Below are 24,221 nucleotides of genomic sequence, written 5' to 3'. Positions count from 1 at the left end.
CTACATAATTTACTTATTTTCATAAACTTAGTGCTTCAACTATTCTGGAGTGGAGAGTCAAAAAAGAAAAAGGCTGAAAACAGCAGGATGTTCATTATACGGTATATTAGGAACTAACAACCATGCAAGTTCATTTCAAACGTTAGCTTCTGGAAAAATGGATATGGAAATGAAGTAAAATATCCTTAGTGTTACACACTGTCATAACTTTTCTATTCAAAATAGACACCTATCATCATTGCTCACTTACAATACTAATTTATTTAGGATGAGTGACTGATTCCCTTGCAACACAAAGGAGGACCATATTTCAAGTGTATTCACAACACAAAATCCAGAGTGACTATCCAGAAAAAAATCTTCAGTTAAGGATGGCCACTCTTAACCTTCAAAATTACTAAGAAGCTACTTTTAAAAATGTTGAACATAGGTCTAAATGAAATGCAACCTCTTTCCTATAAAAGCATTTTTAAATTTCAAAACATGCTAACAACAAACCCCATCTGAACTCCACAATAATTGCCTCTTGCAAACCACTTAATATCCTAGCTCACAGTTTTAAGTCAATGTATTTTAATAAGTCTTTTTCACTCTAATAATATTTAACTCTTTTCCAACAGATCTCAGATAATTCCAACGTAACTCAGACTGTGTTTAGTCACTCCTATATTCCAAGCATGACATGGTTACTTAAAGATTTGTCAACAATAAATATTATATAATAATAAATATATTATTAATAGTTATTTTGCAATCAACAAAGAAATCAGGTACATTAGAATAGTGTAAGTTATATTTAAATATATAATGGTAAAATGTATTTAACTGAAGAGTTAAGGAAAAAAAAGAAATCCTCACCTGAATTGACGGTTGTGTTACTTTTTTGAAAAGTAACCTCAACTCCAACATCATCTATTTTGACTGAGTTTGTTTTGTTATCACTGTGATATAGCTCTTCCACATGCAACAAAGGAAAGTCACTTTTTTCCTCTAAATCTGCTTCCCTTGTCACTTTACCATGGTTGGTATTTACTACGGAAGGAGATTGTGGTCTAGGCAGGGAAGTCCTTATTTCAGAAAAGTCACTTTCTAAAAGCAAGTTTGAGTTAAATTTATAGTTCACATTCCTTAGAGTTTCACTCTCTACCGCTGCTTCTGCAATCATACAAGAGAGTTCTGATGCAACATCTTCATGTGAAACGTCTTCAGCTTGCTCATTATCCTCAGTTACCTCTGAGGAAGGATTCGGACTCACAGCAGTCTCTGTACTAATCTCCACACACAGGGCTTCATCTACACTCATAAGGTTGACTGAATTTTCATCTGTTTCTGCGATTTCACTGCCTACCGTGTTCTGAGACGTTGGTGATTCTCCCCTAACACCGCTCTCAGGGGTTTCGTTCTCTCTACCAACAACAAGCAAAGAATCGCTGTTTTTTTCCAGGCCTGTAGTCGATAGGATGCATTCAATCTGGTTAGCAGTATTAAAGATTTCCTCACTTTTGTCTTTTATTTCTGTACTCTCTGCAGCAAGTTGACTTTCTTCTATGACTGTAAAGGTGAAGAGGCTATCACATTCTTCCACTGTGCTCAGAGTGATCACTGTTCCCTCCTCCTGATCTCCCATGCTTGAAGCAGCGTGTTGATCTTCACTGTTGGTGGCAACTCTCAGCACAGGAGCTCCACATTCTCCCACAAAAATCACAGAACCTTTGCTTTTTGTATCTGCTTTGAAAGCAGCTACTCCAAAGTCTTCATCTACTGTTGCAGTGGTCTCCACAATCTTGCATTCCTCTGATGCATTTGGTGAGATAACTGCATCTTCATCTCCTGCTAAAATGAGTTGACTTTCAGCCTGTGGTGCTGCACTGATCAAGACTATCTCACATTCTTCTGTCATGCTTGTAGTGATCATAGAAGCTTCATATCTTCCTTCTGTTTCTGAAGCAGTGGGTTTGTTTTCATCTTGCATAGCTACACTAGACATAGGAGCCTCAAAAGATTCCGCTGTACTTGTAGAGATCACGACTGTTTCATTTTTTGACTCGCTGTCTGACACATGTTGAATTGCCTCTTCTGTGACTTCTGTGACTTCACCTGACATTAGGATTACCTGTTCTTCCACAACACTTGTGGAAATCATAGCACACTCATCTTTTTCTTCCTTACCACTAGCAGTTGGGTGACTTCCATCATCATCTCCTCCTGCACTGGATTCACTAGGCATGGGCACCTCATATATTTCCATATCTACAGAAACCATAGCATTCTCATTTATTTCTTCTGTTTTCACAGAGGGGAGCTGACCATCATATTCAATAGCTGCACTCGACATAGGAGCCTCAAACTCTTCCACAATACTGGTGGAAATCATAGTGCACTCATCTTTCTCCTGCTTACTGCCAGAAGTATGCACACATTCTTTAAACTCCGTAGCTGTACTGGGCATAGGCACTTCTGTGTCTTCAGTGTCTACTAAGATCCTAGAGCTTTCCCTATTTTCATTTGCTCTTGCAACAGCAAGTGGACCTTCCTCAGCATCCATGGCTGAATGTAATGGAGCATCATTTTCTTCCACCATACTGGTAGAGATGACATCACCTTTTACTTTTTTTTCTCTGTCAGCAGGAATAAGACAATTCTTGTCTTCCTTTAAAACTGCACTACTTATAGAGGCATCAAGTTCTCTGCTGTCAAAGGAAGTCAAGGCATTCTCATGTTCATCCTTGGCACCAGAATGACTCTCATCTTGCACTGCCATAGCACTAGTCATGGGACCTTCACATTCTTCAGCATCTAAGGGGATCAAGGTGCCTTCATGTTTTCCTATATGCAGAGTCATGGCACCTTCATCTGCGGCACTTGCACTGGTTACGCTGCTTTCAACAATTCCTTTATCATTTTTGCAGTTTGTGCCACGATTAGCTTCTTTCTCTCCACTTGTCATGCTGTCAACAGTAAGCTTATTTATATTTGTGCCAGCTACTCCCGACTCAGCTTCCATTTGTTCATCAACAATGCAGATAATAGAACTTTCACCTTCTTCTGCACCTATACAAATTACTGCATTTTCACTTTCCATTCCTGTACAAGCAGAAGCATGCTCATTTTCTTCATTTCCTCTTCCTGTACTGGTCACAATGCCCTCACCTTCTTCATCCTCTTCTTTTGAGCCAGTACTAGTCACGAAACCTTCATCATCGCACAGGCCTACACTGACTGTAGTGACACTGGCTTCTTCCTTTGCCCTTGTACTGTCCATTAGACTTTCACATTTTTCAGCTTCTAAACAAACTGCAAAGCCCTCATTGCTGTCTTCTAGCCCTGTGCAGACAACTGAAACTTCAGCATCATCTTCTGGAGTTATGCCTGTGCTGGTCACTGCACTTTCACCGTTCACAGTGTCCTCAGCTTTGTCACCACTAGCTCCAGTTGTGGCACTGTTGTTTGTGACCACTGCAACACATGCACCAGTTACATTGCTTTCTCCTTGGGCATCTGTACCAGTCACTGAGCAGATGATGAAGTTACGACCTCTTTCTTCCGCACCTGTGCAAGTCACAGTACTTTCATGTTCTTTTACTTGGCCAGCTCTCATACTGCTCCTGAATACACCTGAACTATCACCACTTGTCGACCCTTCACCTGTTTCTGTCCCTGCACTAGTTACAGCTCCATCACTCTCCATTTCACCTAAGCAGGATACAGAACTTTCAAATTTGCCTGTATCAGCACAAGTTGAGTTTTTTCGTTTTTCTTCAGAGCCTGCACTGGTCACAGCATCATCTTTTTCTTCTGCCCCAGCACTATTCACACTGTCTTCAATTTCTACTCCACTTGCATTGACAGAATCCTTACCACTTTCTTCTGCATCAATCATAGTACAGTCACCATTTTCTTCTCCTTCTGTACTTGTCAGGAAACTTTCACTTTCTGCGTACCCTTCTGTGACAACACTACTACCACCTTCCTCAGCTGCTGCTACAGTACACTCACCAATATCTGCTCCTGTGATGAAATCACTGCCCTCACTACTTTTCACCCATAGGCCCGTTGTGAAACCTTCATCAGCCTCTATACTTGTGCAGATTACTGTCACCTCACTTTCTTCTTCTGAACAAGTGGTTGTAGCATCACTGTCCTTCTCTGAATGTGACGCACCTTCAGCTCCTTCTTCTTCTGTACTAGTGGCCATTACAGTGCTCTCAATCTTTTCTGTGCTAGTTCCTATTGCAGGGGCTGGAGCTGTTTGTAGGCTTTTGTATAACAAACTAAGTTTACTACTTCCTGCACTGGTACCTACTGCATTGCTTTCGTTTTTATCTTCCATGCCAATCACACTATTCCCTTCTTGTTCACTGGTTTTAACAGAGCATTTAACTGTTTCCTTGGGAACTCTTTCAGGTACCAACACTGAGGAAGACTGTATCATATCATCAATGTCATGCACCTTGTTGTTTTCCACATTATCCATCATTGTGCTTCTTTCTCTCTTTGTGGGAGGGCCTGTATTCAAGTAGTCTCTTCCTTGCAGAATTTCTTTTGTTGTTACATCTCCACATTCTTTAGTTATGAAGTTTTGCTCCTTTATTTTCAACTCACTTCCCTGAGTACCTCCTAGCTTTGCTGCTTCATCATAACCTTCTTGACTAGGTAACCCAGCTGTACTGTCTTCCATTGCCTGTACATCAGGCCAGTGCAACTTATCTTTTTTTGTACTGTTTGTCATAGTGGTGTTGTCATCAACTTTCATGACAGAACTCAGTACTGCACTATCGTCTTGTTCCATGCATACAATCTGTGCTGTATCACTCTTCAAAGTGAAAGCATCTTCAAATAAAGAAGTCCTATCTGAATTATGGCATTCTTTAGACAGACTACCCAAGGAACCTGTAAAATCTGCAACATCCGTATCCATGGACTTCGCATCAGCAGCATCTTCTCTGGAAGAATTAATTGCTAAATGATCATCATCCAAATTTGAATTTATCACAGTTTTAAAATTCTTTGGTCTTTTGCTGTCTTCTGAAGCTTGATCCTTAATGGGAACATTCAGTAAGATTCTACCACTTTTTTCATACACAACGTTCATTTTATAAGCCCCTTGTTTATTGGGTTCTTGATTTGTGGAAGCTTGTTTGGACAGAGTGTCTAAGGCACCAATTTGTTTGTTAGGGATATCTTCTTGTTTAACATCTTTTTCAGCTGCAAGCAGAAACTGCGACTCACAAGCTTCAGGATCCATCAAGCTGTGTTTTAACTCCTTGTTTGAGAGAGATTTTTTTTCTTTTGATGCATCTGTGGCTTGGAGTGAGTTTTGAATGTTTTTTCCTTCAATATTAGATGCTTCCTGTACTTTTGTTTGTTTCAAATCAAGTTCCATCAGCTCTTCCTCATGATCAGAATGCAAGTCATCATTATTCATACTTGACTTTTGAGGGGCTGGAGCATGGCAACACTCAGTTGTGCTAGCAGATTGCTTTTCCTCTCCAGGTACATCTTGGCTCAATATACTGCCTTTTCTATTTTCAGAGGGTATCTTCTTACTTTGTTTTTTATCCATTGCCACCGTGATGCCCAAAATTTTTTCATGCCCACTGTCCATTTCTTTAGTATCTTTATCTTCCAGTTTGATACTCTCTTCCTTCTTCTTAACTTCTTTGTTGTTGTGCTTTAAGTTTCTGCTTTTGTGACCTTCAGCAGAGAACCTTCTTTCTAGTTTGGAATTGCTTAAATCTTTATCACCTCTATATTTCTCTTTTACAGATCCTCTTTCTCCAGAATGCGACTTAACTCTGTGACTAGAGTCTTTTTGTGATCCCTGAGTTGATTGCAAGCCACTTACAAGCTCTGGCTCAGCACCACTCTCTTCAAAAACTTTGTCATCATTCTTGGGTTTGTGCTGTTTGTCTGACTCATTCTCTTCCATGCTCTTATCTTTGTCTAGTTTCTGGCTAGTCTCTTGTTTCATTACGTTTTCCTGTAATTCTGTTTCAGATGTTTTGAGTTGTTTACTATGACTCTTTGACTTAGATTTTAACAAAATCTTGTCTTCTACAAGGCTCTTAGATCTTCGCCTATCTTTATGAACACCATCTTCTTGTTTTAAATTACAGTCAGAGTTAGTTGGTTCTATTTCATGTTTATCTTCTGAGTAGCTTTCACTCCGTCTGTGGGATGCAGAAGCAAGTTGCTTTGAGGCACTTGAGGAATCCTTTTGTGGCCTAGAATCACTCAGGGACCTTTTGGACTTGTATTCAGCTCTTGATTTTTCTGTTGAGAGATGTTTGTCTTTTTTATTTTCCTTACGCAGCAACTCTTCAGCTTTTAAGGTTGATTCAGAAGTGGGTTTTGTATCTTTTCCTGTTACAGACATTTTCCGTTCATTCCGGTGTTTACTTTTTCTTTCAGATTTGTCATCGGTAGAAACCTTTATTTGTTGATTATGTTTCTGGCCACCATCCTCTCCTTTCAAACTTCTCTCAAATGAATAGAGTTCAACATCTTCACTTGATTTGTGAATACTGTCTCCTTTGTGTTTATGCTTTAACAGAAGCTTATCTTCTAAAGCAGTTCTTTCCTTGTCATTTTTATCTCTGAAAGACTTGGCTTCTTTTTTGGCAGCATTTCTCACATGTTGAATTTCCGTGTCACTATCTTTTCTGAGGTGTTTTTCATTTTTATATATGGGTTTCTGCTTCTGTAATTCTTCAGTATGGACTTCTGCTTTATCGGGTTGTCTTTTTGGATCCCTCGTTTCACTGTCCTGCTGGGCTCCTTCAGTCTGAAGAGAGGTGGAGGCTTTTCTTCTATGTTCTTTTTCTGCTTTAGAATCATTTTTGCTTTCGTCAGTTGAATGCACTGATTCTGAAAGTCTTCTAAGGTGTTTAGAGACTTCACTTTTCCCATGATTATGCTTCAATTCTTTGGAAGAATTTTTTTCAGAAGTCTACAAAAGAAAGTTTTTGTATGTATAAGAAAATGTTACCCAGTTCCTTCACTTTGTGACCAAATAGAATTGCTAAGGGTGAGCTCTCTATAAAAACAATATAACAGAGAATACATTAACACTGTAATAATAATTAACCTAAAACACGGTGAAAAAATGAAACTTTCTGTTTTCATTTTAACTATCTGCCATTGCGGGAAAATCCAAAGAAACAGACGTTAACCTTAAGTAGTTTGTTCGAACTTAAGTATCTTTCCCTATAAAGTGATTTTTCTTTCTAAAATGACTTAATGGATTTTTAAATGGACACAGACAACAAAACAAAGTGCCAAAACCCACAGAAGATTAAATCTAGGCTTCCATTTGAACTTCCAACTATCACTTTTTTTTTTTCTGTTAATCATGTTGTTGGTAAAAAGTCTCACGGTAAAAAAATCTTTTCCCTTTAGTGTTTGGGCTACATTCAGTTTTCCTTTAACTTCCATGTGAGAAGTTTAAATAGATCAAGCTCCTCAAGTCTCTGCATTTAAGATCTTGCTCTTTTTAAAAACCTAACACACTTCACAGGATCGGGTTTAGACACAGGCAAGGAAACTGCTAAAGGGTCTGGAGAACACGTCTTTTAAGGAGTGGCTGACAGGAGATACGATCACTCTCTACAACTGCCTGAAGGGGAGTTGTACTGAGGTGGGAGTAGTTCTCTTCTTTCTAGTAATGAAAGACAGGACACAAGGAAATGGGCTCAGGTTGTGCCAGGGGAGGTTTAGATCAGACATTAGCAAGAACTTTTTCACCCAGAGGGTTAAGCAGCATTGGAACAGGCTGCACAGGGAGGTGGTGGAGCCACCATCCCTGGAGATATTCAAAAGATGCATAGATGAGGTGCTGAGGGATATGGTTTAGTTTAGTGATGGGCTTGGCAGTGGGAGGTTAGTGGTTGGACTTCATGACCTTAAAGGTCTTTTCCAACTGTAATGATTCTCTGATTCTGTTTAAATCATATCCCAGGTTCTACTACATTATGTATCAGCACTGAATATATAGATTGTATATTCCAGTAGCTATTAGAATTTAGAAAGCATTACTACTGCTATGTCAGGTCATTAACATCTAAAAGAACCAGCAGGAAACAACTACTTTGTAAGAACAAATCCAATACTGTGCAGAGTTTGAGATACACATATTTAAGAGACACGTACCTCATTTTTATTTTGCACCTCTTTAGAATCTTCCTCAGCTGGCACATATTTCTTTTTACAGCCATCTTCAGCATGCCTGAAACAGGTATTTTGAAGATTAAAAGAGAAAAGTCGGTATGTCTAACACTAGTTTGTAAACTTTCTGCTTTCAAAGCTGAAGGAGAGAAATGCACATTGAAAATACTAAATCAGAACATTATCACATAACTTTTGACAAGACAATTTCAACTTCAAAGATATCCTCAGGACATCACTGCTTTAAAGGAGAGATTATTAGTATGACACTGTTGGTATTACAGTTATCCCTGTAAAATGGGTAAGAGATCTCTTTGTCCCATATATAACCATATGCAGAAGGGTATGTGCATGTGAACATAACTATCTTAAACATCAATTTAAAGAGCGAGACGACTGATATAATAGACAAATAAATATCTAAAATCCCTCCATTCTTATGCCTTTATTATCATTCTGTGTGTGAAAAGGCTGCTACTCAAGTCTGAGCTGCAACATATATAAGCAGCTATAATTTGATTTTCTGCCTGAATTTCATGCTTATTAGTAAGAAAACTACATCAATGTTTTAAGAGGAAATTGCTGAAATGTGTAAGGCTAACTGCAAAGCTGAAGAGAACCCTTGCAATCAACAATAACAAATATTAAAAAGCTAATTCCTTTGGAGCAAATATATGAATACCTTGAATCTCTTTTTCTTTTTCTGCTCAAGGCTACTTTTTTTTCTAAAAATTTCTGTTCTTTAAGTACATCCTTAATGCTGGTAGCAGTAGCTTTTGATTCAAGACTTTTTGATGAAGGTTCTTCTAGATTCAAGACACTCTTTCCTAAAAAAAGACACAAATGGTGAAATACATAAGCATGCTATTGTATTACGGCTTCAGCTGTAAACGTGATTGAAAGCAATACAGACATCACTACTGTAAAACAGAATACAAGTATATATAGGCATCTGTTGCATTTAAGCAATGTAATGATATATAAAAAAGTGATCATATGGAATTCTGTGCTGATAATTTGCATTATGTATTCTTTTACATCACTGTTGAAATGCTGAGTTTTTAAGGGAAATGACTAGAGACATATTACTGCTATTTTATGCTGAATGTTTTTTTTTCTCAGAGACAGTGAACGACAGCAGGGTGGCAGGGGCTAATGCCATACTTCTCATACCTTTAGCATTCTGATTTCCAGCTTTTAGGGATTTTGTTTTTTCTGCAGCCTTCTGTTTACGTTTTTCTTCAAGTCTCTCTCTGTTAATTTGTCGTCTTAAGAGTCTCTCTTCTTTTTCTTTGGCCTGGATATACATAACCAAGGAAAATAATTTATCATTAGGTCAAAGAGTATTCTTTGACTACTAGTAGATGCCTAAATCCCATAGGAAACAGAACACTGTAGCTTGAGAAAAACTAGAAATCATTATATGGAAGTTAATGAAATCCTCTAAAACTTCTGTGAAGTGAAACTAATTGAGTTCTATAGTTTCACTGTTGCCTAACATTACAGACTAAGGCTATGAAACCTCCACAAATATATCTTTTAAGTTATATATATATATATATATATATACACAGATATGTAAAAATCTGTAGTGATAATATACATATAGTATGTGTGTATATATATATATAAATTTTTATATATAAAACTATAAAAAAAATAGTCAAAGAAAAAATACTACAGTATCACAGAATCTTAAGGGTTGGAAGGGACCTTGAGAGACCATCTAGTCCAAACCCCCTGCTAGAGCATGACTTCCTAGAGTAGGTCACACAAGAACTCGTCCAGGTGGCTTTTGAATGTCCCCAGAGAAAGAGACGCAACAACCCATCTGGGCAGCCTGTTCCAGTGCTCCCTCATCCTCACAGTGAAGAAATTCTTCCCTGTATTTCTTTGGAACCTCTTATGTTCCAGCTTGTACCCATTGCCCCTTATCCTGTCATTGGACATCACTGAGAACAGCCTGGCTCCATCCTCCTGACATCTAGTCTTTATGTATTTGTAAACATTAATGAGATCACCCCTCAGTCTCCTCTTCTCCAAGCTAAAGAGTCCCAGCTCCCTCAGCCTGTCATCATAAGGGAGATGTTCTACTCCCTTCACCACCTTTGTAGCCCTGTGCTGAACTCTCTCCAGTAGCTCCCTGTCCTTGAATTGAGGAGCCCAGAACTGGACACAATATTCCAGATGTGGTCTCACGAGGTCAAAGCACAGGGGGAGAACCACCTCTCTCGACCTACTGCCCACAGCCCTTCTCATACACCCCAGGATGCCATTGGCCTTCTTGGCCACAAGGGCACATTGCTGGCTCATTCTCATCCTGCTGCCCACCAGCACCTCCAGGTCCCCTTCCCATACACCCCTCTAAGAGTTCATTCCCCAGTCCGTACTGGTATATGGGGTTAACTTTTCCAGAAGCAAGACTCTACACTTGCCCTTGTTGAATTTCATTAGATTTCTCCCTGTCCAACTCTTCAGCCTATCCAGGTCTGGTTGAATGGCAGCACAGCCTTTTGGTGTGTCACCCACTCCTCCCAGTTTAGGATCATCAGCAAACTTGCTGACAGTGTCTCTGTTTCCTCCTCAAGGTCATTAACAAAGATATTGAACAGTACTGGTCCCAGCATCAACCCCTGAGGGATTCCACTAGATAGAGGCCTCCAGCTAGACCCTGCCCCATTGATCACAATTCTCTGCCTTCTTCCCTTCAACCAGTTAACAATCCACCTCACTACCTGATCATTCAGCCCACACCTTCTCAGTTTTGCTGCGAGGATGCTGTGGGAGACAGTGTCAAATGCTTTACTGAAATCAAGATAAACCACATCCACTACACCACCACCATCTATCCCCCTGGTTACATTTTCATAAAAGGCTCTCAGGTTGGTCAAACATGACTTCCCTTTGGTAAAGCCATGTTGACTGCTCCTAATGACCCTCTTATCCTTCAAATGCCTGAAGACAGCACCCAGGATAAGTCATTCCATCACCTTTCCAGGGATGGAGGTGAGGTTGACCAGTCTGTATTTACCCAACTACTCCTTACCCTTTTTGAAGACTGGAGTGACATTTGCTTTCCTCCAGTCCTCAGGCACTCCTCCCGTTCTTCATGACTTACTGAAGATGACAGAGTGTGGTTTAGCAATGACTTGCACCAGTTCCCTCAGTACCCACAGGTGCATCCCATTCAGGGCCCATGGATTTATGTACATCCAGACTGCTCAACTGATCCTTAACCCTTTCCTCATCAACCAAACAAAACTCCTCCTTTAACCTGACTTCCTCTGGGGTCTGCAGCTCCTGAGGACAGTCTCCAGCAGTATAGACAGAGGCAGAGAAGGTGTTCAGTAACTCTGCCTTCTCTGCATCCTCTGTCACCGCCACTCTCACTTCTGTGTGCTGGTCCTTCTTCCACAGAGTATAGTGAACACACTTAAACCTCTGTTTCCATTCTCAATGGCCACAGACATGCTACAAACTACAGATTTCATGGACAGCAAGAACTATGTTTGTAAAGAGACGACGTAATGAAGTAGCCTGTATTAGCCCCATACAAATCCCAACTACACAAAACCCCAGCAAAGGTAGGCTGCAGGTAGATATGGACTACCTCTTCCACCCAAATTGTCATTCTATACATTAAACCTACTGAAGTCCAGATTTTTCAGAAGTGCACCAGTTCTTACCCTCCCTTTCAAATCACTCAGTTGAGAAAAGATCTGCCTATTGCTGTGATTCTGCGAAGACACTGCATTTAATTAATAAATCCTCTGCCAACACCAAAAGACTGTTCATTTTAGAGCGGGGGGAAAGATGGAAAAATGTGTCATTGCTTTCACTACCAGAAGCCTTCAAACTATAATCAACAGAGTATTGTGCTGGAGAGCAAATCACACAATGTTGGTGGAAGTCTGAAGGAGGGGCAGTTGTAACACGTGGGAGAAGACAAAACAAAAAAAGTGAGAAGAAACAGAAGGCTCCCCCTCACAAATCACCACCAAATAAGTGGAATTGCTGTGCTGACAAGTTTAAGGAGATCAAATGTGAACAATAACAAAATCCACACTTACAATGGACTGACGGCGCTGTTCTACGGTTCGTTCATCATCAGAGTCACTGAAGTACTTGGAGTACAAGAAAGGCTTGCGAACATAAGCATGACGGACAGGCTTGGCTTTCCCATCACTCAGCTCATTGGCATGAGGCTTTGTCTTACTTTGACTGTTTTTCTCCTCCTCATCTGAAGAAAGATTAGTAAAGTGTAGAGATAACTGATAAGTTAGGGCAGTGCTTTCAATGTGACTTTTTGAGAGGCAAAGCTACTTAAAATACATTACTGGTTATTTATTCTAACAACAAGAAGCGGTTCAAAATTTAAACTCTTTAACATCAAAATATCACTAGGTTATGAAAATGTGAAAGGTAGGTTGATGTGTTAGTATACACCATTCAGACAAAAACCTGCAAGATACAAACCCCAGAATAAACTGGGATAAACAACTGAGCACACCTTCTCGCCTGTAATCACATTAACTACTAGAGACTATATGTAATAAGGTAACATGTCAGACTATAATTTCTGCTATGTATGAAATTGAGCTTCTTCCTTACATAGAAGATATCTATACAATGTTTGAGTAAAAAATCTAGATAGGCTTACTGAAATACATACACTGCTGTTTATACTTTTCTAACTGTTATTTAAGTGAAAAAAAAACTATCTAAGTTTTATCGAGATTTTTTGAAATGGAACAAAATCACCCATGCTCCATACTATATAAATTTTTCATATCCTGAACTTAAGGCTTGTTTTCACTTCACAAATACTTAGTCCTAACCGAAGGCAATCTGTCATGTTTAAAGGTAACAGCACAGACAGAGAATATGCAAGCAATTTGCTGCTTCCAAATACTCTTAAGAGCAGGAAAGATAAGCTCACAGCATACTAGAGACAACTCATTCAGGTACTAAGACATTGTATTATATGGTGGAAAGTCTTATTAACTGCAAAAGCTACTCTGCAGAAATCAGAGTCTGAGCTCATCTCTAGACAAGGAGAAGACAAAAAGATAACTCAGTCAGTGAACAGATTTGGTGTTTCCAAATCCCTGAATCTAGACACATTCCTATTCCTTTACCCCGTCTAGGTAGAATTTGGAAATTCCTGCAATCCTAAACCTCTAAAATCAACCTGATCCACAAAGTCAGCTAAAACCGCTACCCTGAGGTCACAAATAGAGCACTCCCTGACGTTATACAAAATTCAGAGCAGAAGGGGAAAAAATCCATAGGAAAGTGACATATCCATCACCATTAAGGGTTTTTGTCACCTGTGAAATACTGTAGTACAGACAAGATTTGTGAAGTTTAGAATATATCAAGCTGTTAAAAAAAAAAAAAAATCTTGAAAACATGTCCAGTACTTGACTTTTGTCATTGCACTCATTCCCCACTCAAATTCTCTCATAAGTGTAATAAAAAATACTGCAAAACCTCAATTTATGATACGATGCCCTCAATGAAAGTGTTGCGTATTCTTCTTGCTACTTAACAATCTAATTATTTTACCATCTGATGTGATCTCCCCCTCTTCAGTACTGTCAGAAATTACAGTCTCCTCTTCGCTCTCCTCTTCAAAGGAAGAAAGGTCACTGGTATGGACAGAGCTGACAGTGATGTCACTGAGTACATCCATATCTGAATCCACTAATGCATTTTCTTGCAAAGGAAAAAATAGAAAGAATGAGGCTGTAATGCAGCACACTGTTATTTGAGAAACTTTTCTTACCACAACAGTGATTTCAGTACTGAAAACAAAACTACCTTAAAGCCAAGAAATAAGAAAAAATAAAAACATTTCTAACATCTTAATGAAATGTTCTTAGGCTAACTCTTCTTTACTCAAAAATCACCCTGAGATGCAAACAGAAACTTTAAATGCAAACTGGAATTGTTGAAAGAACTTGCCAGCGTAAGGCAGATGACCACCCACACGCTTTAGGAATCAGATGAGCTTTGATTCCTCACGTGGGTACCTCAGTTAAGTGATATAAACAGAAATCCACGTGTAGCTAGCTGGACTAATGCCAGAACTAGCAGAGAACATACATTCCAAATATATTTCTGTTTCAACTCCTGAATATGCTTAAAAAAAATCCTCCCGTTCCCACATTTTGAACAAGAGCATTGCCCACATCATACCTTCTTTAGTTTCTTTAGTGCTTTCACTTGGTTTATGTTTATTGCTATTTTTTTCCAGAACTAGTTGTTTAGCTGGTTCCAACTCTCTTGCTTGCTTTTCTTCTTTTGACTTCACAGTATCATCACTTTTCTTTGCATGGTCGGACTTTTTGTCAAATTTTTCCTTCTTTTCTTTTCTTCTTTCAAATTTTTCACCGCTGTCTGGTTTCTTGTCACCTTTATCTAATAGTTTACTCTTTTGATCTTCACCTTCCCGTTGAATTTCTTTACTTATATAAGTCAAACTATTAGTATCCTTTGCTGAATTTTTTATTTCCTCACTTTGGCAGGGAAGCTCATTTAAATCTTCACACTTTGCAAATGTTTCAGTCCCTTCTCCAGAAAGATCACAAATTGCTTTCTCTCTGTCTGGGAAGTCCTCTGCATTTCTATCTCTATCAGTGGTAGCATCCACACTCTGCTGAGATGAGAGTCTTTTTGCAACTTTATCATTGTTCTTGGGATTTGAGTTCTCTGTTGAAGCCCTAGCAGCACTTGCTTCTTGGTTAAGAGAAGTTATTGTTTCCAAAATGGACATTGCATCGCTAGCTACGTTGCCACTAGGAGCTGTAGAAGAGACACCTTGAATAGTAAGAAAAAGAACAGTTTTAATTAATCTTTTCTCTAATTAAGTTGGGATGAAATACTAAGCAAGTGAAAGGAGAAAAAAATCATTATTTAAAAGAAGCAGAATTACGAAAATAGACTGGCTGATTTTGCATTTAGAGATTTTGTTTAAAAGAAAATGAAACAAAGAAGAAGATGTTGCATTCCTGCAGCAATTATGATATGATTATCAGATTCATTTTGCTCTCTGACATACTGAGATCAGCTAAAGAAAGCAGAGGTTGTCAATGGGTAGGATATTCTCAACACAATCCCTGTTCAACTTTACCATCATCCCAAGTGGGATGATGACTCTGAGAAGCACAATATAGAACACAGCAGAAATTCTGTATTTCATACCTCTAGTATCTCCATAAATAACAGGGAAAATGGACTCAGCATATTGATTATATAACAACACTACTACTGGAAATACCTTATCACTTTCCCCTCCTTTCAGAAGGAACTCTGAAGATGGATGAGAAAGGGTTAACTGGACTAGCACTAAAACCTACAGCTGGCTTGTTAACCCTCTTAACTTTAAAGGAAATGGGCTTCACAGGAAAAGGGCCAGAATTTAAATAAAGTGTCTGATTACAAATAGATGGACTGCTGTGGAGTCTCTTAGGAATGGAAAGAATGGACAATTACCTGCAGGAGTGTTTAAATGTCAATAACAGGCAATATAAACAAAAACCAGAAAGAAAAAGTACTGTGTTTATAAACAAACTAAAGATTGGTTGATTTACAGTAAAACTTAAGCTTCTGAAAGCACGTTAGTCATTCAAATTTTATGGCACATACCAACAACATTAAGACAGTTGGCTCGTTTTTTTTTTTTTTTTTTTTCCCAATGCATAAAAAAAGATGGATTACAGTTCTCTTACAGTTATGTCATATCTGACTCTATAATACTCACAGTACCAAACTCTGAGATCAACTTCTTTCCCCTACAGTAAACTGTTACCTTGTAATCTCAAGCACAAGTGACAAAGTGACAGGATGGTATATGCCAACATTTCTCTTGCCTTCTGCTTTTACACATCCAGTAAGAGACAAGTACTATGGTGAGCTGCCTGGAGCTTAGCTTGTTAACATTGTGCTAGCAGTAAATCTAGTCATTGTTTCCTCTCTCTTGACAAACTTTTGTTAATAGGCTACTCAGAGAAATGGTAGAATACCTTGTACTGTAACAGAAGCATCTGCTTTCTCCTCACTTGAACCTGTACTGGGGCCTGCCTCCTCTTTGTGGTTCAATGTGGCTAAAAATTCATGGACAGCTTTTTCCACCTGAGGTCTGAATGTGTGGTTGATCTTTGGATCCACAACCTGAGAAATAATTCTGTCAATTCCAGATTCCAACATTCCAGACCTAGAACAAAGTTACAGGAATACTTCATAAGAAAAATTACTTTTCAAGAACATCTTAATGAAATGCATTCATTTAGATGTGACACAAACACTCTTAAGAAACTCCAGTGAAGCATTAATATTTTCTGAGCATCATTGCAGCTATGCATTTAGCCTTTTGCCTTTACTTCAACAGCTCTATGCCTTACAAATGAAGAACCAAAAAACCCCAAAAACTAGAGAAACAAAGTAAACAAAGCATAAAGAATTAACACAACCAACAGTCTATTGCTGTGTCATTACTGATTATACCTACAATTGTTATCTAACAGTAAAAGTAAGGTTTCTGGTGAAAAGAAGGAGAAACCTGATATTATACCATGTTATTCCCACAGCATAAACCCAGATGAATTATGGAAGGCATGAGGGACACATGACAACTACATGAGTCTTCACCACCCTAAGTTACTGTCTCCCAAGTACAGTGTGAAACCTCAGAGCTGTGCAGTTTTATATAACAGGCTTAATCTTCAGTAAAATAAAAGAAATGGCAATAGAGAGCTTAATATCTATATATGTTTTCTATAGATCCCTGTAATATTTTGTGGAATATATATTTCCTCCCATCCTCACTGCTTCTTTACAAAGAACACAATGGCTCTGAAACAACAACTGGTCCCCTCCTCCTAGACAAAACAGCTCCTCAGCGCAAGTGATCAATGGTACTATTACAGCATAACTGAGCCAGTTTGTTACCAAACCCTTTGTTTGGCTCAATTTAGTGACCAAACTCCTGCTACTTTGAATAAACTTCCTAGTGTTTCTCATGACTCTAAGCTTTGCGATGAAAAATGGTATCATCAGGTAACTGTTTGACCTGATTTTGATGTTAACAGCAGTTGTGAAAAAAACTCTTCTTTGTCTAGATAGATTTACATCCATAAGTTTTTGTTTTGTGAGTTCATCTTTGAATTCTACAGAGCTTAGCTTGTCAAATACCTTTAATTTTCCTTCGCTCAAAACGTGGTGATAAGAACAATTTTATTTCTATTTACCTTAAAAGAAAGAGTAAGGTTAGACATTAGCTAGGCCATTACATCCCCTCAGAAACAAGCTTTTCCCTCCCTGCATCAACTCAGATCAGACAAAACAGTATCTTGTTCTGGTCAGTCTAATTCTGACCAACGTTGATGGCAAGGTGCTATCTGAAATAATACCACGATGTAAACACCAAAAAGGGGCTTATCTGAAGAAAGTAAGACATTTTAAAATTGACCTAGAGCCTCCGTCATGTATACAGTGCATAAACACGTTCAAGCTGAGAGATCCCAGAGCTGTCACTTACTTGAGAACCTGCTGCCTAATGTTATTTCTCAGCTGGTTCTTGTTGAGATGAGGGCTCCAGGTATGAGTTGCCAAATGATTGGAAACAAAGTTGTCAACGCGCTGTCTCAAATTCTGGTAGGCAGGCTAGAAAACAACAACACGGAGGTTGGGCAGGAGGGCTTTGAAAAGCAGTTACCCTCCCAGAAGCTGGTCTGGACAAGACAGGAGCCCCGTCCGACATCCCCCACTCCAAGCCCACTGAAAGCGCAGCTGCTCCTTCTCCCTCGCAACGACCACAGTGTGTCTAACACTCTGGAAACGCTCCACGGAACCCGGTGAGTTTGTCCCGCCGGCCGGCCCGCGCTCCCCAATGCGAACAGGCACTCCGGCTTTGCCCGGGGGCCGCGGGCCGAGCGCGAGCCCGGCGCGGGCACTGGCAGCCGCTCCCCACCCCTGAGCGCGGGGCGCGCTCCCCTCGCCAACCACCGCCTCCCGCGAGCAGGGCCCCTGCGCTACGGGCCAGGGCCGGCCCGCCCGCGCCGTCCGGGAGCCCGCGGAGAGCCCCCTGCGGGGCTCGGGACCACTCCCGAGGCGCCGGCCGCCGGGCTCGCCCGCCCCCACCTTGGTGTCCACGTCGGCCAGGCAGTCGCGGCGGAACTGGTCGAAGAGCCCCTGGCTCTTGAGGTGGTTGACGATCATGGAAACCAGCTCGGGCTCGGCCGCGCCGCTCCCCACGGCGGCCGCGGCCCCCGGCAGCGGCGGCGGCTGCTGAGGGGGGGGCGGCGGGGGCGGCGGCGGCTGCGGCTGGGGGTTGCTGGCCATGGGGGCGGCGGCGCGGCGCGGCCTGCGCGGGGCGCGGCTGCCGGCTCTCCCGGCCGGGCCCCGCCGAGCGGCTGGTTACCGAGCAGCGGCCGCGGCGGCTCTGACCCCGGAAGCGAAAGGGAACGGAGGGAGGAAGCGGCGCGCGACGCGAGGGGAAGCGGGGCCGCCGCCGCCGAGAGCGGCGCCATCGGCGCGAGACGAGCACTGGCGGAGCCGCGCGCGCGAGCCGACAGCCCTTTAAAGAGGCGGAGCGGGGCGGGGCCGCTCGCGGCCCGCGCCAGTGGGGCCCCGGCCCGGCGGCGGGGAGGTGGGGGGGGGACGGGGGAATCGTGGTGGGGGGCGGCGGCAGTGGGGCGGCCGCGGCGGAGGGCCCCCGCCCGCCTCGCTTCGCCTCGCCGGCAGCCTCCCCGCGGCCGCGGCTGGGCGCTGCGGGCAGCGCGGGGGTCCCGCTGCCCCGGCCGCCCGCCCGCCGCCCGGCGCCGCGCCGCCGCCGCACTGCCCGGCCGTGCCTCCGCGGTCCCGCCCCGCGGCCCGCAGCCCGCCCCTTCCTGCGCTGGCCGCCATCATGGTGGGGGCAGCGCCGCGCGCTTCCTCCCTGAGGCGCGGGGCGGGGCCGGGGCTGGGGCGGGGCCTACGAGCCGCTGCCGGGGCGGCGCCGTGCGGGCGCTGTGCGGGCGCTGTGCCCTCAGCGCGCCGAGGAGCTGCCGCTGGCCGCGAACGGGCACTCCCAACCCCCGCTCCTCCCTCTGCCTCAGCGGACGCTGCTGCCGTCAGCCCGAGGATGGCGGAAGGCTGCCGTCCTGACGTGGGATGCTGCGTCTAACGTTCGCGCAGCCTCTCCGGGGCCGCGAGACGCCTGGGCGGGGCAACGGGGAGGTGGTATTTAAAGTACTCGAGCGTAAGCGAGTTGCTTTCCGGCCTCTGTGTGTCCTCTCGTGGTTTTTCTGATAGAGGTGTTTACCGGCTGGCTCTTGTTTACCACTTTCTTTATCTCAGTGTTACAGTCACAACTGTTCACTGTGCTGTCCCGAAAACTTGTCAGTGGCTCTGACTGCTCTTATCACAGAGTATCTTCTGTTTCCAAAGTCTTTCAAGTTGAGTTTAGTACAGTCTGGGGGCTGGTCCTTTCCAGGCTGACCTGTTATGACTAAAACAGGATCCCAGAGGCAGTAAACAGAATCTGGAAATAGAGATGATAATTTTTAGTATGGGCAAGGATGAAAGGAGGTATAAACATGTAGTTAAATATAGAAAGAGTGGCTAGCTCACAGCAAAAGAAAAGGGATGTGGCAATAATAGTGGCTACACAGCTTTGTGGCGTAAGATCTGATCCAGCTAGAAATGTTAAGAATTACCCTGTGTAGTAGTTGTTAAAAATCAGTTTGATGTAAATCATAGAATCATTTCAGTTGAAAAAGACTTCTGAGATCATCAAGTCCAAACGCTAACCTCACACTGCGAAGCCCATCACTAAACTAAACCATATCCCTCAGCACCTCATCTATGCATCTTTTGCATATCTCCAGGGATGATGACTCCACCACCTCCTTGGGCAGCCCATTCCAGTGCTGCTTAACCCTCTGGGTGAAAAAGTTCTTCCTAATGTCTAATATAAACCTCCCCGTGTGCCCATTTCCTTGTGTCCTATCATTCATTACTCCCCTTCAGGTAGCTGTAGAGAATTATCATATCTCCCCTCAGCATCCTCTTTTTCTACCTTAAACATCCCCGGCTCCCACAAATGCTTCTCATAAGACTTTTTCTCCAGACCCCTCACCAGCTTTGTTGCCCATCTCTGAACATGCTCCAGCACCTCCATGTCCTTGTAGTGAGAGGCCTAGAACTGGACACAACATTCAAGGTGTGGCCTCACCAGCACCAAGTACAGGGGGACAATCACTTTCTTGGTCCTGCTGGTCACACTGTTTTTGATACAAGCCACGATGCCATTGGCCTTCTTGGCCACCTGGGCACACTGCTGGCTCATGTGCAGCTGGATGTCGATTAACATCCGCAGGTCCTTTTCTGCAGGACAGCTTTCCAACCGCTCTGTCCCAAGCCTGTTGCACTGAATGGGGTTGTGGGCCTAGTGCCAGCACTTGGCCTTGTTGAACCTCATGCAATTTGACTTGGCCCATCACTCCAGTTTGTCCAGGTGCCTCTGAAGGGCCTTTTTGTCCTCAAGCACGTTTACACACCCACGAATCTTCGTGTCATCTGTGAATTCATTTATGATTCACTTGATGCCTTCATCCAGATCATTGATAAAGATGTTAAACAAAACAGACCCCAGCACCAAGCCCTGGGGAACACACTGATAACTGTCTGCCAGCTGGATTTAACTCCATTCCCCACCACTCTCTGGGCCTGGCCATCCTGCCAATTTTTCACCCATCACAAGGTGCGTCCATCCAAGCCATGGCCAGACAGTTTCTCCAGGAGGATGCCATGGGAGACTGTGTCAAGGGCCTTACTGAAGTCCAGGAGGACCACATCCACAGCTTTTCCCTCATCCACTAAGCGGGTCATCTTGTCATAGAAGGAGATCATGTTTGGTCAAACAGGACCTGCCTTTTATAAAGCCACGATAGCTGGTCCTGAACTCTTGGTTATCCTGTATATGCCTTGGGATGGTGCTCAGGATAATATGTTCCTTAACCTTCCCCAGCACCAAGGTCACGCTGACAGGTCTGTGGTTCCCAGGATCCTCCTTCCAACCCTTTTTGTAGGTTGGTGTGACCTTAGCCATCCTCCACTCTGCTGGGACCTCCCTGGCGATACAGGACTGCTGGTAGTTGATGAAGAGTGACTTGGTTAGCACTTCCAGCAGCTCCTTCAGCACCCTGAGGTGGATTCTGTCTGGCCCCATCAGCTTGTGTGTGTTGAGGCAAAGCAGCAGGCCACACATCATTTCCCCTTGGACTAAGGTGGCTTCAGTCTGGTGGATGAGTGCCCAGGGGGTTTGGACTAGATGATCGCTAAAGGTCCCTTCCAACCCCTACCATTCTGTGAGTCTTTGAGTCTATGAGTCTATGATTCTATGATTCTATGAAAGGTAAGAGTGTCAGGATTGTTATTGCAGACTTAAAAGCAGGTTAGAAGTGTAAAACTTTCACCTAGTTTTTCTATTGTAAACTAAGTATTCCTAGACTATTTAGAACTGCACAGAAGTATTTAAAAGTATTGTGAGATTTTTATCTCTGGATACCATAGCAATTAAAAAAATCTGGCCTCTATATGTGTAGTTTCATGTTTTCAACTTGGATGTGTAGGAGGATTAAAGTACTGAAGTTGAAGACGATGGGGAATCTGCAACTCAGAGCCTGGCACAGCCCCTACTGGTATATCCAAATATGTGATCTACTGACTCTGTTACATCTCTTCTCAATAAAGGAAAAGTTTATGTACTGCTGACTGAAGGTCATGTAGCAGTGAGCATGACAGGGCAGAAGCAAAGGGTGTCATTTTAGGAAATTAATTGTAGAAATAGTGTATGACTTACTGTGTGAGTGAAAATTTCAGACTTCACTGGGAAGTTAATATTTGTCGAATTTTGTGCTAGGAAAAGCCACTGCAACATCCTGTTTGTGGGTGCTGCTTGGGGTTTTGTTTTGTTTTGTTTTGTTTTAGATTCCCCCTCCAGTCAAGGATGGTGCAGAAAACAAAAAAAAACCCAACAACCCAACTCTTCTATATTTTAACAGCAGGATCTGGATACCTGCCTCACAGAATGATATACCATTCACACACAAAATGTCACAGAAAACCTGGAATATCCATGGCCTTTCTTTCAGACTATGCCAATGAATGCAATGCAAAGGATACATACTAGGGAGCAGGAATCCACTAATGAGATCTGGGAATGAGGGATGAGTTATGGCCAGTGGTCTGAAACTATTGAAACAAGCAGTCCATATTCTAATTGATTTAACAGCAGCAACAATGTAAAAGATTGTTCTGTACTCTGAATTATGTACCATCCTATGTTTCATGCAATTTACTGAGTGTTGCAGTCTTGTTGGATGTCTTAATTATCACATAAAATATCCTAAATGCTGGCTGAAAATGGCTTTTTTGTTTGTTTGTTTTCTACATTCAGTTGTACATTGTCCTACAGGAATATACTGTAAAAGAAAATGGAAGCCCCCTGAAAATAAAACATTCATTTAAACAGAAGTGAAATCAGCCTTTGGTTGTCTGCTTGCTATAAGGATGCTTTGCAGTCTAATATTAGCTGAAATATGGTTATATCAAGTCTTGTATGCTAATAAAAAGATAACATTATTGTTGATTGCACTAGAGTTATGAATGTACAACTAAATGTTAAGCCATCTTGCTGTTTTCAGTGAGCTAACAAATATAGTTGAGTTTGGAAATAGTGTTACTGATAGTAGTGTAAGTATAATTAAAGCACTTGCAATAGCTCTTTCTTTTTTAGACAATATTGCAGAGATCTTGTTCTGTGAAACCCTGCCACAAGCATCAAATTCAGAGTAGCCAACATCCTCAACTGATTTCACGGGTGTTAATAAAATTAAGCTCTCTTGAAGGCAGCTCGTAATGTAGCTGATGAAAGTTGTAACAGAACTTATTAGGCTAATTGACTTTTTCTGGATTTTTTTTGGTGTTTTGTGTTGTTTTTTTTTTTTTTAAATAAACACTTCTTTGTGCATTTTTTTTCCTCTATGTCAAGAACTTTGCTTATGTAGTGTGTTCTGATAATGAATCTGAACTTTGGAAGTGTCTGTAATCCAAGTGACAGCTGGATTAAGATGGTAAAAATCCTTCACTTTGCACAGGAGTGAAGTACCAACCGGAAGAGATGCCCTTCCTCTGTGATGAACTCTATGTTGCAAAGTTGTGTGCTCTAAATAGGAAGTGTTGCTGTCACTGTTGAATTACTAGGATAACGTTTCTCTTAAATAGCTGTAGTCTTGTGCAGACAAGGGTACACAGAAAGGGGAGCTGTTTAGAAGCAATTTGAGTTTTCTAGGAATAAGTAAAGTCTTTTCACCAGGAATGACTGAAATGCCTGAGCAGATACTTGGATAGTAAAATCTCTGAAGCTGCCCAGCGCCAGATCTGCTTCAGATGAATTGCTCACTTCTTCCTCTACATATGTGGTAACATATCTGTGTCTTGCACCATCTGTGCTACCACTATTGCTCCATTCTCTGAGGCTTATTTTTTTTGGTGTGTAGCTTAGGTGTCATTTATTTTGTGGCATAATAAAACCCAGAACCGTTAGAGATGAATTGATTTGTTGTATAAATATGCATTTCCCGATGCATATTTCACATTTGCTTCTCCTCATGCATAGACATTATGTTTTATGATAGTCTCTTGTTAAATAAAGTCTCAGATTTTCTGGTGCTTGCTGATACAGGATTTTTTTCCAAAATATGTGAAATTATTATGCCTAGGAGCAACACCAGTAATCACAATCTAGTCCATTCAATTTTGAAACAGCAGAGAAATGGTGCCAGTGTTGCTGAGGTTTTACATTTCATCGATAGCAACAAATGTGGCTTCAACTGAGCTGTGGCATGAAATGCTCTAGTTGCAAGACTAAAATGTAGCCAAGACACAGACTATACTTTCAGCTGTGATGTGATCAGAGTGATGCCCATATTGTTACATGGCAAGAGTTGTGGTAGGTGAAATGCTGTTGGACTCTCAACTCTGAAAGATATTATTTTGTCCTCTCTTTTTTT

The 24,221-nt window shown here is 41.9% G+C and overlaps 1 protein-coding gene across 5 annotated transcripts in view; it reads right to left on the bottom strand.

Annotated features, from left to right (window-relative positions):
• BOD1L1 (biorientation of chromosomes in cell division 1 like 1) overlaps positions 1 to 18,850 on the bottom strand; it is a 39,159-nt gene extending 20,309 nt beyond the window's left edge. For 2 of the 5 annotated variants that reach the window (XR_009818548.1, XM_061994308.1), the window contains exons 1-10: positions 18,307 to 18,850; positions 17,705 to 17,829; positions 16,191 to 16,381; positions 14,365 to 14,985; positions 13,732 to 13,881; positions 12,234 to 12,403; positions 9,337 to 9,460; positions 8,846 to 8,990; positions 8,149 to 8,224; positions 859 to 6,949 (exon numbers count right to left, since the gene is read on the bottom strand). Coding sequence is in view for 4 of the 5 variants with exons in the window: in XM_061994308.1 (XP_061850292.1) it covers positions 859 to 6,949; positions 8,149 to 8,224; positions 8,846 to 8,990; positions 9,337 to 9,460; positions 12,234 to 12,403; positions 13,732 to 13,881; positions 14,365 to 14,985; positions 16,191 to 16,381; positions 17,705 to 17,829; positions 18,307 to 18,507 (7,894 nt within the window). In the remaining variant the exon portion in view is untranslated. The remainder of the gene's footprint in view (positions 1 to 858; positions 6,950 to 8,148; positions 8,225 to 8,845; positions 8,991 to 9,336; positions 9,461 to 12,233; positions 12,404 to 13,731; positions 13,882 to 14,364; positions 14,986 to 16,190; positions 16,382 to 17,704; positions 17,830 to 18,306) is intronic. The other 3 variants (XM_061994306.1, XM_061994307.1, XM_061994304.1) reach the window with 2 other exon arrangements.
• Between the last annotated feature and the right edge of the window lie 5,371 nt (positions 18,851 to 24,221).

The sequence above is a fragment of the Colius striatus genome, chromosome 3, assembly GCF_028858725.1.
Source record: "Colius striatus isolate bColStr4 chromosome 3, bColStr4.1.hap1, whole genome shotgun sequence".
Lineage (NCBI taxonomy): Eukaryota > Metazoa > Chordata > Aves > Coliiformes > Coliidae > Colius > Colius striatus.
This window is presented reverse-complemented; position numbering and strand designations above follow the sequence as displayed.